Source organism: Notothenia rossii (genome assembly GCF_949606895.1).
Source record: "Notothenia rossii genome assembly, chromosome: 3".
Classification (NCBI taxonomy): Eukaryota; Metazoa; Chordata; class Actinopteri; order Perciformes; family Nototheniidae; genus Notothenia; species Notothenia rossii.
In genome coordinates, this window is record NC_136901.1 from 55,120,927 (window position 1) to 55,134,478 (window position 13,552).

General features: G+C 45.6%; 1 protein-coding gene and 1 long non-coding RNA gene across 2 annotated transcripts; one reads left to right on the plus strand and one right to left on the minus strand.

Moving 5' to 3' along the window:
- Positions 1-251: 251 nt before the first annotated feature.
- On the minus strand, positions 252-4,709 carry slitrk2 (SLIT and NTRK-like family, member 2). The gene has a single exon (XM_079668608.1). The coding sequence runs from the start codon at positions 3,771-3,773 to the stop codon at positions 1,116-1,118; it is 2,658 nt and encodes an 885-aa protein (XP_079524734.1). The 5' UTR covers positions 3,774-4,709; the 3' UTR covers positions 252-1,115.
- Positions 4,710-10,705: 5,996 nt separating this feature from the next.
- Positions 10,706-11,659, plus strand: LOC307033266. Its single transcript, XR_013806439.1, has 2 exons — positions 10,706-10,817; positions 11,340-11,659. It is a non-coding gene; the product is annotated as an uncharacterized lncRNA (long non-coding RNA).
- The last annotated feature ends 1,893 nt before the right edge of the window (positions 11,660-13,552 follow it).

Below are 13,552 nucleotides of genomic sequence, written 5' to 3' on the forward strand. Positions count from 1 at the left end.
TGTGTCAGAGTAGAAAGATGGAAGCAGTGGCAATCAGTCAACTCAGAAGGAGCAAAAAACATCCACCTCGTCAATCACTGGAGGAGCTGCAGGCACGCTCCACTTTCATTTTCTCTGGTCTCTCTTCCCCCCCCCCCCCCACACACACACACAAACACACACACGCGCGCACATTAATGCAGTCCACAGCAAACCACAGCATCAAAGTAATCAAGCACAGTGTGAACAAAATGTACCTCAGGCTCAGGATGTTGACAAAGTGCTTCAGTGAAAGTTTAATGGCGCAGCATCGCCACGCTGTATTGCTCCCCTATAGCATACAATGTTCTCTATAAGTTGTACATCCAAAGACACTTCATATTCAAAGCAAAAATAAACATGATTCTCCTCATCAAGAACTCATTTCACACCCAGTCTCATTTTTTTCTTTTAAACAGACAAATAAGTCTTCTATTTACATAAAGATTTGATTCTTTAAAATACAGCACTTTCAAAAAAAAGGAAACATTTGCATTTTGCAGAGAGCTTTGTTGATAAAATATTTGAGTGCAAAGGCACTTTCTGGAGTAAGTAGAGTAAGATTTGCCGCTTGTTGGATTTTGAAAAGGTTTCTTTTTATGGTTTCAACACTCACCATGTATCTGTGTCTGAGTATGTACAGGAATGTCAATCTGTAGCATGTCCTCTTCTACAAAGAATAATCATTTCATACGTTTGTTTTCGTTTGTCACAAGGAAAATAGAATACAGTTTCATGAAAAGCACAAAGCCGTATTTGTACACAGTCCTGCCCATTGTTTACCTGCCGTCGTCAAAGTCTTTTTAGAACTTTCCAAAAAAAGAGAGGAAATAATTTATATCTTTCCAGAGAAAATATAGAACTGCATAATAATATACTCCTTTTATACATCTCGAAAACAAGAAAGAGAAGGAAAGGAAGAGAGAAAAAAATATCGTCAAAGGATTGGCTCCCAGTCAATCATGTAGGATTGAACACAGATAGATAAGATAGATATAGAGAGGGCGATTATTACAGTAACTGCGTGATTATTATGAATGCTGCACAGAACCTGGGGGGGGGGGGGGGGGGGGGGTTGGGGGGCATAGTTGCTATCCTTACAGTTGGCTCATCGCAGTCTGTTTCTCCAGAACCTCCAGGTAGTCCGGTTCTGTTTTTAGCTTCCCGGGGAGCAGCAGCGGGTGCTCATTGTTTTTGGAAAGGTGTTCCGCTCCGTAGTATTTCCTGGGGGTCCCGTACAGAACCGTTTTGTTCAACCTGTCCTGGTTGGTGATATGCCGCCGGGCTGTTGCAACCTCGTAGGGGGGCACGATGCAAGGTCTCTTAGGTAAAGTGCAAAAGTTGTAATGGAACGGTGGGGGTCCTCCAGCCGCGGGGAGATCTTTGTGGGGCCTTTCCCCTAAATTCTGATACAACATCTCAGGAGGTTCTGGGGAGGTCAACCCACACGTAGTTGGAGGTTTATCCATAAAATCTATTGTGCTGATGGTGTAGGCCCCTGGGCTTCGGGTGAGAGGGTCCTTCTTGGCGTCCAGGGGCCCAAAGCTGAGCTCCTTCAGGTTGCGGTAGTACGCCACCTGTTCGCCATCCTTCTGCAGGTAAATAGGGTTTTGGCACATGGAGCCCACAGGTGGGGGGATGTAGTTATAAACGTGGCTTTCCGAGGCTTTGTCTTGGGTGGGTTCAGGAGTGTAGGAGCCGTATTGGACTTGAAACAAGTTCAGGTCGATGTTGTTGCTGCCAGTGGGGACATGTTCCACTCCTTTGCGTCGCTTCAGAACAAAAACAAAGAGGCCTGCGCCAAAGCAGACCGACAGGATGAAGACCACGAGAAGCCCCAGAATCAGGACTGAGAGCGGCACCTCGGGGTGCAACTCGGGGGTCTGGAGTCGAGATTCGGTTGGGCTGACTGAGCTAAAAGCAGAAGGGGTGGGGGCCTCAGTAGCAGGGCTTATCAATGTGGGGGCTTTTGCAGGGGGTGCATTTTGTGGCGTGGGGGGCTCGCTGGGCTCGGGGCAGATTGCCTCGTTGCGTAGTGACCGCAGCAGGCGACCCGCGTGCTTGGAGGGCGAATCACAGGTGATCTCGTTCACCACCACGCTGGTGCTGGACAGCTCCATCCAGTTCTTGAGCGCCACAATGTCACAGGTGCAGTCCCAGGGGTTCTCCTGCAGGTCGATCTGGATGAACGCTGACAGCTGGTCCAGAACCCCTCGGACTGCCAGGTAGGAGAAGTGGTTATTCCTCAAGTTGAGCCTGGTTAGCATGGTGCCACCGAACACATTGTCAGGGAGCGACCTCAGCAGGTTGTTGTTCAGAAAGAGCAGCTGGAGGTTATGCAAAGCGTTAAATGTTTGTGGTAAAATGTCTTTGATGATGTTGTATTCCAAATAGAGATACTGCAGCGACTGCAGGCCAAAGAAAAGAGACTGAGAAAGAGATTCAATGTAATTCCCGTTCAGGTAGAGCCGTCTGAGGTTTGTAAGGTTCTCAAAGGCTCCTTCCTGAATCACTGCTATCCTGTTATTTCCTAAATGAAGCAGCTCCAGCGAGCTGTACTCAGCCAGGTCATTTCTGTAAATCACTTGTAGGTAGTTACCAGTCAGGTGGAGTTTCTTTGGGTAGGAGGGCTTGGGGTTCAGCTCGCTGACGTTATGCAACTTTCGCTCTTGGCAATTGATGTTCAATCCACTGTCAGGGTTCTGGGACGTGCACACGCACACGCTGGGACACAACATGGGCACGGGGGAGCGTGTCTGGTAAACCATTATAGGCCCAAAAACATGTTTGTCCTTTGAGATGCGAGGGGTGGGCCTGTAGCGCATTTTGGGTGGACGGGAAGCTTTGGGTGCACGGGTGGGGGTGATCATGCCGGGGAGGTAGGTCGGGGGCAGGGCCCCTTGAAAGTGAGAGTCAGAGGGGGGGTGCACACGCTCCCCAGCATTCCTGCGCGGGCACAGATCCTGCTTTATAAGCTGCGTGATGTCCTTACCGTGCAGCCTGAACGGCGTCTCGCACACGATGTCCCCCACAAACACAGTAATAGTGTCCAGCCAGGATTTGAGGGGAATCAGATCGCAGGTGCAATTCCATGGGTTCTCCTCCAGCTGGATCTCCATGATGCCCCCTATGTGCTCCAGAACCCCGGAAAACGGCAGATTCTTGAGCCGGTTGCCCCGTAAATCCAAGTGTGTGAGGAGCACAAAGCGGAAGATGTTGGGAGGCAGAGACAACAGCAGGTTGTCATTCAGGATCAGCACTTTGAGCTTATTCAGCCTACTGAACGCACCCGGCTCTATGGCGCTGATATAATTATAGTCTGCCTGTAGATACTCCAAACTCTCCAGCCCTGCGAAGCTGTCCTCTTTGATCACCTCCAGGTTGTTGTTGTTCAAGTGGAGCCGCTTGAGGAAGCGCAGCCCGTTAAAAGCGCCCGTTCGGATCTCCTGCAAGCCGTTATTCCCCAGATGCAGTGAGGTGACATTGCCATAATTGACAAACTCATTGGCGCCGAGCCGTGACAGGAAGTTTCCGTTTAGAAAAAGCTGGGAGATTTTATTTGGGGGCGCCTGGAACAGAGTGACCGTGGTAAATCCTTTATTCTCACAGTTGATGTTCAGGAGGTTCTCGCGCTCCTCGCAACTGCAGCGGGTCTTGCAGATCTCTTTGGAGGAGGACGCTTTGCGGCTCTCCGTCTCCGCTGGTGTCAGGCTGGTGACCGTGAGGACGCTCAGCATGAGGACGCCGCTCAGCATTTTTACAGCCAAAAATGGTCGCTGAAATATAGATCCAGCATTTAACTTGCAGCATGAGCCGTGGATGGGGGGGGGGGGGCAAGGGGTGAGTTCTCAGAGCAGGGAGAAAGGGAAAAAGGAGGTAGAGGCGCTCACACACACAAACACTCACTCACACACAAGCGCACAGGCACAGCCGTTACTGGGTGTTAAAACGGGGCCGTAGAGTCTCTCCATTGACCTTCACTTTGGTTAAAAATCCCATAAAAAGAAAAAAAAATCAATCCAGGAAAAGAAAAACAGCCACACCATGACAAATGAACTGGATCTTATGTGGTGGATGGACTTGGCACATTGTCAGATGCATGAAGGAGTCGGGGGGGGGGGGGGGGGGGGGGGGGGGGGGGGGAGAAAAAGCCGCTTACTGCAACCCCTTTTTCCTTCCAGAGAGCGCAGATTTACTCTTCACGCAGATCCTCAGCAGCTGCAGCCAGATATTCACAGAGAGGCTGCCCAACGCTGTCCCTCTTTCCCTCCACACAGAAAAAGCACTTCATTTTAGTCCAGGCAAAAAAAGAATTCACTTTTGTTTTAAAGATCCAGAAATAATGCGCAAAGATGCACCATGACGCGCGGCCGGCTCTCCTTTAGCGCCTAGTCCGGAGAGGAGACGGAGAAAAGTGAACTCTGGGGCAGGAGAGGAGAGAGCGGCGAGAGAGACACTGAGAGGGGGGAGAGATATTCCCGGAGCTGAGGCATACCGACGGTCCTCCTCCTCCGCTCCGCACACTGAGAGAGGCACCGAGCGTCTGCTGCTCCTGCCTCACCGCGCTCCTGTGTGTGTGTGTGTGTGTGTGTGTGTGTGTGTGTGTGTGTGTGTGTGTGTGTGTGTGTGTGTGTGTGTGTGTGTGTGTGTGTGTGTGTGTGTGTGTGTGTGTGTGTGTGTGTGTGTGTGTGTGTGTGTGTGTGTGTGTGTGTGTGTGAGGGAGAGAGAGAGAGAGAAAAAAAGCGAGAGGGAGGGAGGAGAGTGGCCGTTACGTCACCAACAGTCAACAGAGACACACGCACGCGCGCACACACACACGCACACACACACACACACACACACACACACACACAGATTAGGTAGCTATCAAAATTATGAATTTTAACAATTCCTCATTGATTTGAAATCATTTCTAAGTTTCCATAAACATAAATACCATGACTGTAGAGCGGGGTGCCGATAAACAGGAAGCACAAAAGCCTTCAGATCAGTATTCAGCAGCAGACTAACAGATGTGATCGATCTGATATCAGGAGGATACGCAGCAGACACAGATCTGACTGCTGCTCCATCAGGAGTCCGCTCTCTTGTCTTTACCCATGGTGCCACTAGGAGGCAGGAAAGGCCTCTTCAGTCCGTCTCATTATCCTTCTGTTTCCTGTCTCTTTATCACTCAGTCACACAGATGGGATGATTATGGGATTCGTTTTGTTTCATAAAGATAAAGGAACACTTTCTCAGAATAAAGCAAAACTATGAGTTTAAGAGAAAAAAACTGAGTCAAGCAAAATAAAAAAAATAAAACTATAAGTTGCAAACAAATCATTTGTGTAATCATGTAAACCAGGGGTCACCAACTACATTTGTCCAAGGGCCAAAATGTATCCAATAGAAAATATTGCGGGCCAGCGATTTTTATATAGCATAGCATTTTGAAGTTGTTGACCGGGGGGGGGGGGGGGGGGGGTATTCAGTTACTGAATACTGAATATACTTTTGGAATACTTTCTTTTTCCATAACAGATGGGTATGTTTTGGTGAACAGGAGACCCTTATTTTACTGTTTTAATGGCTTATCAAGAACTCAAACACAACATCTTGGTGTCATTCTGGACAGCTCCCTCTCATCTGCACCCCACATAAAAAACATCACCCGGACTGCATTCTTTGTACTGTCTTAAAACATTTCCTTGGTGTATGTTATGAATTGTAAGTTGTCCTTGGGTGCTTTGAAAGGCGCCCCTAAATAGAATGAATTATCATTATTATTTATTATCTGAAACGATGTAATAACTTTTAAAACTTTTTCCAGTCACTTGCCCCATGCATTCAGCAGCAGCAGGCCATTCACTTTGATTTGATCCCGTTATGAAATGTCATCATTTCGACAATAAATAAATGCTACATAAACGTTATCTTGCACATTTTATCTAACCATCTCTGTTTCTAACTTTCAAAATATTTTAAAAGATATCTCTCTCTCATCTGCGTGCGGAGGCGGGGCCTCAAAGACACGCAGCATCTCTCTTTCGCTCACAGACAATAACCAATAATTCCAATAAGTATTCCAAAATGTATTCACTTCAGGTTTACGAAAGTAACTGTAATTTGATTACTCGTTTTTCAAATGTAACGCCAGCTGAATACAGTTAGCCTACTTGATTTTTGTATTCTGATTACGTAACGCCGTTGCATGTATTCCGTTACAACCCAACCCTGCTTCTAGGCTACTTTCCCGCAGCTCCTGCCTCTCTGTTGGACTCTGTCGCAGCGGGGCTGCTGCTGTGGTGCCGAGCGCACAAAGCAGACTCTTCACAACGAAGGATCACTTCTTCTTCTTCTTCAAGGCAGGGAAGGTTTCGCAGTACGCAGTCTACTGTCCCGCAGCTGCTGCCTCTCTGTTGGACTCCGGTACTGCACATTACTCACGAGACCTTTTTTAAAAAAAATGGGTGGGAGGCGAACGAACGCAGTAAACATAAACACAACGCCAACGCCACAGTCACCCCCGTCGTGCGGGCCGGATGAGAATGTCTGGCGGGCCGGATGTGGCCCGCGGGCCGCCAGTTGGTGGTCACTGATGTAAACTATAAGTCTTCCTTCTTTGTTTTAACATATATTTTTGTTTGCAGTTCTTGTTTCTTCTTTCTCAATGATCAGACTTTTGCTCTCGCTGCAGCTTTCTCGTTTACGCTCCCTCATTTTTAGTTTTCGATTCTGACACAAACATCCCAGGTGGGCGGGACTTTCAGGGGTGCGTCCCCGTTGGCTACTCCGTTTTTGAGTGACAGCCCACTACACCACAGATCATGCAGCAAACTCCGGAGTCCACTCGGCCACGTTAGTGTCGGTGTCTCCTGGGGAGTTTCATGAACATATCGGACTTCTATTATGGATTGCTGTGCATTATGCTTGTGTTGTGTAGTTTATACTTTATTCCAACTTTAAATATTTTAATACCTGAACACACTGCTGCTGTAAAATAATTTCCCAATTTGGGATTGATAAACTGTCTGTCTGTCTGTCTGTTTATTTTATAAATTAAAAAAACACATCTATGTGTTTTCAAGCTAAAGGTGATATATATATATATAAACTGAATACTGTTATTTTTTCAAAGACATGTTAAATTTCAAAAGCATATATTGCTATGTTTAGGACAAACAATTAAAGACTGCTTTAATTTAACGAATTCTATAATATAAAAGTGGAAGATTTGTTATCATTGTAACAGTAATTATAAAGGAACACTAACGCAGTATATCACTATTTGTGTCCTGAGTAAACCAAAAGTCCGCATTCAGAGGTTTCAATATACTTTGTAAGTCAAACCAAATAAATGTATTATGAATCTAAACGTTTTCTGTGTGGAAATGGAGGATTCCAACAAGTTTACCCTTTAATCATCGCACACAATCACAAAGCACTGAATGCAAAGTGATATTTAGCCTCTGCAAGTAACCTTTCCTATAGGAAAGGTTACTTTGCAACAGCTGCCCACTGCTTGAACTATACTTCAAGCACTGGGCAGCTGTTATACTGCGCCCACGGATTAGTGAGGGCGACTGGTGCTTTTCTCTGGGGCTAGATTAGCCTTTATTGGAGAGTGACAGTGTTAAGAGGTGAAGATAGAGAGGATGACATGGGTAAGGCAGGGTTTGAACTTGCATCTGCTCTAACCACTGCAGCCCATCAGGTGCCTTGCTAAAGGGCAACCTGACCATGTCCAAGAGGCAAATGTACCCCTTTCAAATGACCAGTTAACACCCCATACTTAGTCTGTTCTGCAAGTCCCTATAGACGAAGCTAATATCAGCACAAGAGTATTGATTTGGTTTCAATTCACAACTTGAACCCCTCGCTTCAAACTGCGACCCTGATCCAGGGTAAATATGTTCTCCTCTGAAAATTTCTGGGGCGAGCTGTATGGGAACAGTTGTGTAGCAGACGGGCTGCCTGGAATGAACTATGAGCTGCAGCTTTGGTGCATAACGGCCAAAGCAATTCCTTTATTGAACTCAAAGCAACCCCATGTCATGCCTGATTTGTGAGGGAGAGCCTGAACTCCTTCTATGAGAGCAGGCTGTAGGAAGGTGGGGGGGGGCTTACTGCTGCCTGACCAAGGCCTGACAACAGGCATGAGGAACACAGAGGTGATGAAGATGTTTGTCGTGTCAGAATCTGACAACAATTTTCTCCGAGTTTAAAAAAAGACTAACATGGCAACATTACATGTATCTTATCCAAAGCAACTAGTATATACTTGGATAACGTAGACATGCCTAAGGGAGCAATTTGGGGTTTTAGAATCTTACCAAAGGACACTTTGCACTTTTTACTGTGGGGATCAACCACGGAGCCATAAGTGAGGGTTCCGTTTTCTTTTTGTGTATTTACACAAACGTGTGTTGACAAATTAGTACGAATTAAGCACAAAGCAACTGACAAAAGCACTTTCTGCTGTCCTGATATCAATAGGGACCTCCTTCCACCATTTTGGTTTTTAGTTGAGGGGTTTGGTCTGACTTACAGTGAGGGAGAAGCAAGCCGATTGGCTGATGCAGAGTGAAGTGCACATGCTAGAATGTTTGGTTAAACCAAGTCCTGGCTGTAGGAAGGACTTTATCCAATCACAGCACGGAAGAGCAGTGCCAGAGTCGTGAAGCAGCTCCTGAAGGAAGTGGACTTTTATTGTTTAACGGTTTAAATAACTGCATTGTAACAAATGTGTGAGTTCATTCCCTCCTCTAAATATATCATCATAATTACAGCACCGATGATAAAGAATGACGCACGAGTGATGCCAGTGACATTCAGCTTTCTGTTTGTTTACTTTCTTTATTGAGACTGATGGCCGCCGCAGATCTCAGGATGATGGATGGGGGGGGGGAGTGTTACGGTGGGACCAGGTGGGATACGCTGTCAGGGCGCCGCAACACAACACATTTGTCAAGTCAATCACAAGCCACTGAGGACCACAGCACCTGAAGCACGAGACAGATGGAGTAGAGGAAACAGGAAACCAGCATTTTAGAGTTTATATGCATCTTTATTTCATGCATATAGGGATAACCATAAGTACTGTTAAAGCTTTGTTACACTGCTAGGAGTAATACTGGAAGGCATTGATGGGCAAGGATATATCTTCTACAATTGTTAAACAGATGCGCTTACATTAGTTCCGGTAAAATGGATAAAATCTCACCCATCAACAAACAATTTATGGGACAGATACATTCTGAGATAACCGTGGATTCATGTCATAAACTCATGTTTTGGACCTTTTGGGGTTTTGGTTGATTCTAAACAAACGAGGTCTTGGTTTTCAGAATATGGAACTTTTATCACCATATTCGGACAATAATGAAAGAATGAATGACAGGCTGTCACACTGCAGGGTCCGAGACAGTGGGTTTCCGTTCATAAATAATGACAAAGTCTTGGATTTCAGAATGTTAAAGATGTTAAGATGATAACTAGGGTGTTTGAGCAACTTAATGGCAGAGGCATTACACCCATGGATGTATAATAAGAACTAGATACAGCGTCAGAGGATGGCCCTCGTTCATTTCTATGAGAGCTGCTCATTGGCTCATGAAGACAGAATGGACTGAGATTCTCTTCACAAATTATCAGAGGTGGGGACTCGAGTCACATGACTTGACTCGAGTCCGACTCGAGTCGCATATTTTTGGACTTGAGACTTGCTTGACTAACATTGATAAAAGACTTGACTTGACGTTGACTTGGAATTCATGACTTGAGACTTGAGTTAAGCTTGAGATGGATGACTTGAAAGAACTTGACTATTTAAAATTAAATATTTGCGTTTGCTTTTGTAGTGAGATATTACGTTTAGTTTTTTCGAAACGTGATTGGGTGATTATAGCGCCATGCTCGCAAACCTGGCAACCCACTAGAAGGCAGGAGTCTCAGTTAACATGGCAGAGGCTAGCGTTACTCCAAAAATAGTCAAGTTTGGATTAAAGGATTATTTTGTCGATGACGCTAATAAGAAGAGAACAGCGGTATGCAGGGCCTGCAGCATAAAGATCAGTGACACACACGACCACCACAACATCCAACGTCATTCGTCACTACAAAAAAAAAACACAGAGAAAGGTGTGTGAATGTGTTGTTTTAGCTAGAAAGCTAACGTTAAGTTTAAGCTACGTTAGACTTGGTTTCAAATCGATTAAGCATTGCAAAGAGAAGACACATTTCCCCTGTGTTATTATCAGAAGTTACTGGAAACTTTTGAATAATGTAGTTCATTTACTTTTAGTAGTTTGTTTAAATGTTTTAATGATGTTGTTTTTGTTTGTAGGAGTACATCATTCCTTGATTTATTGTAAAATGAATCTGAACTTTTTGATCTGTTATGATGATAAACTGAAGCAGTTTCTAAATTAACACAATTAACTGAGTTTTAAATAGTCCTGCTTAGTTTATAAGGAAATTATGAAGAGGAACAAATGAAATGATTTGAAAATGATATCTATGTAGGTGCTGACCATAGACTGTATATATAAATGGACGTAGGGTCCGTGACATCACCCATAGGATTCTGCAGAGTTGCCGAGAAGCCCTTAGTAGGCGGAGTCGGCCACTAACGGTTCGACAGTGACGTCAGAGTTCAACTCCCGCCTTCTTCAGCCTGCTCCAAATAAGGGCAAAGAGGCGGAGTCGAGGCGTGACCTGCTGCCGCCGAGCTGAAAGTTCCAGAGCTAGCTGAAGCTACCAAGCTAAGCTAACATGCTCCCCGTCTGCACACTGCCGTGGCATTTTACGTTTCTAAGGTAAGCGGACATTAAACTATTCAGCAAAACTATAAATAATAATCTAAGTTATTGAGTTTTTAGCATAATACTTCAGAATCTTAAAATCCCTTAACGTTTGTATGCAAGTGTGCTAAATTCAACACTGGAATCAAGCAAATATTAATATGTTTGCATGACATTAGTTATTTATATTTTGATATCACTTAATTATACGTTTAATATATTTAAGTCAAGCTAAGGTACATGTGATGGTAGCTAGTTAGTGCTCTTACCTGTGAGGCCTCTTCCAAACAGCATAATAACCAGACTGTATCATTAAAACTAAGTACCAGTTTTAGATCCTTGACTTTAGACAAACAATTCAAAAGACAACATGTATTTAAAGACCAATCTTTATTTGAATGTGCCTCTTAACCTGATATATTAGTTATACAGTAATAGTATTGACAATCTAAAAAAACTGAGCAACTCAAAAGTCAACTTTATGTTTCTTATTGTCTAAAGCATTTTTTATTTTCATTTTCCCCCTCTCATATTCAGTGTGGACGGATTGAGACAGCGTGGTGTCCAGAGAGCTGCAGAGGCTTCAGGGAGAAACCTCCGTGTGATGGACGTCCTGTCTGTTGGTTTGAAGAGGACTGAGGGTCTTTCCTCTGCGAGGAGGTCCAGGCCTGATGGAGGAGCCCATGCTGGGCAAAGCTGATACCAACTGCACAGGCCTAGTCTGTCACTTTATTTGACTAAATGTGTTTACTTATACATTTAATAGGTTTACACCTTCTGTCCATATGTGCTTTTTATTTAAAACATGTTTGATTAAGTTTTGGTTCACATTTCAATAAATTGTATTTGTATTTGCACTCCTTTTGTCCATTATTCTTACTGAAGATTGGCCCCATTTATTTGTGATGTTGCAAACTCTGCGGTACAAGGCACAAGTGATGTGAAGCTCATAAAGCGAGGCAAATAGAAATAATCAGCTGATGGAGTGTAGATGTGGAAATAGGTGCATTCGATCAGCTGACTGTTTTTACAATAAAAGTAGTGTACTGGTCTTAAGATCTCATAGCATCAGCTTTTAATTTTCCTCTTGGATTTTCTTCTTGACCCTCAGAGAAGGAGAAAATGTCGTGTCTTTCAGGCATGTCCTTTCCTAACAAAAATTACAGGAAACATAAAACATATTATTGCAGAACAAGTGTGTTATTTATGAAAGCGGTGTGTTTGTGTGTTTAGGGGCTGTAGATATAATTATTTTGTAATTGTAATGTTTTTTTTTTATTTCAACAGTGAGCTAAAAAGACAATCAGATTATGAATGAAAAGTATGAAGTTCATCAACATTGAAATATATGTTATTATCAAAATAATATTGAACTGTTATCAAAACGTAGTGCAACTGTAGAAGCTTGCTCTGTTGTCTCACTGAAAGAATAACTTTTACCACATTTTTTACAGACAATATTGAGAGATAAATAGTAGCAGTTCTCATTCATAACACTCCGTTCGATGTCTCACTATGGGATGTGCCTCAACGCGTATGCACCAGAAGCATCAATCTCATTACGCCAATCCTGATTGGCTGGTGATCTTGACGCCAACGTCAGGGAATCCACCAACCCTATAAGTAGCTTGCGCCACGACGCAGGCGTCATTCAAACACCTCTTCTCGCTTCGGAGCACATCTCGAGAAAGATCAGTAGCTAGCTAGCTTAACGGTCCACAGACTGATTTACGAAGCTAACCTTCGGTCGACGGACGCTCGCCAGCTACTTTTGCTTCGCACGGGAATTCCCTTTATTAACACTCCAGTTAATATCAGAATCTACCCTGCCGTTTTTTTCCAACAGATAACGGTAAGGTTTTGGATTTTTTCCAGCAAACGGTAACACGCCTGTTGCTCGTTTGTCCCTTCTACGCCGCACCAAGGCTAGCTAGGATGGACTCTTCCCTCCCTCACACCAGAGGAGACGGAGTGTCGGAGGCTCGGCTCTGCGGCTGCGGGCTGAAGATATCGAGTACTGACTCACACCAGGTCTGCTCGTCTTGCCTCGGGCTGCAACATGCCCAGGAGGCTATCGACACCCCCGGCGCGTGCGGGCATTGTTCCCGCTTTACCGCCAAAAGCCGCCGCCGACGGCTAGCACGCCAAGCTAGCATGCCGGTCCGAGACCTCCTCATGCCTGTAAACTCGCCGGCCGGCGAGCAGGGCATGGTGGCGACCGCCACGGGTGCCGGGTCCCGCGCTGTGTCAAGCTGGGACTCGGTGGCGGCGGCAGCCGCGGGAAGGGGGCCCCGTGCTGTGTCAAGCTGGGGCTCCCAACTGGACCTCACCATGGTCTCACCCGCGGAGGATGTCCTGGAGGTGGACTATGAGGAGGAGGAAGGAGAATACGCCCCGGAGTTTCTTCTTTCCGACTCAGACGAGGGCGAAGATGACATCTTCGTCTCGTCTGCCCAGGCTGCCAAGCCTGGGGCCATGTCCGCCTCCCCGGGCGAAGGCGAGCCACCGCTCCCCCGCCTCAGCATGGACCTGCAGGCCGTGTGCCAACGCGCTGCATCCAAGCTGGACATCCCCTGGCCTGAAGCGGCCAGAGAGCCCTCCAGGTCTAGATACGAGGGAAAGAACTTGCCCCAAGCCGCGAGGCTGACCAGGCAACTTCTCCCCGTATTTCCAGAGCTGCTGGACGAGGTGTCGGTCTCCTGGAGAGACCGCCCCTTCAGCAGCAAGGCCCCAATCCAGCGAGCCTCCTC

Coding starts and splice junctions, on each gene's coding strand:
- slitrk2 (XM_079668608.1), bottom strand. CDS start 3,773: ATGCTGAGCGGCGTCCTCATGCTGAGCGTCCTCACGGTCACCAGCCTG.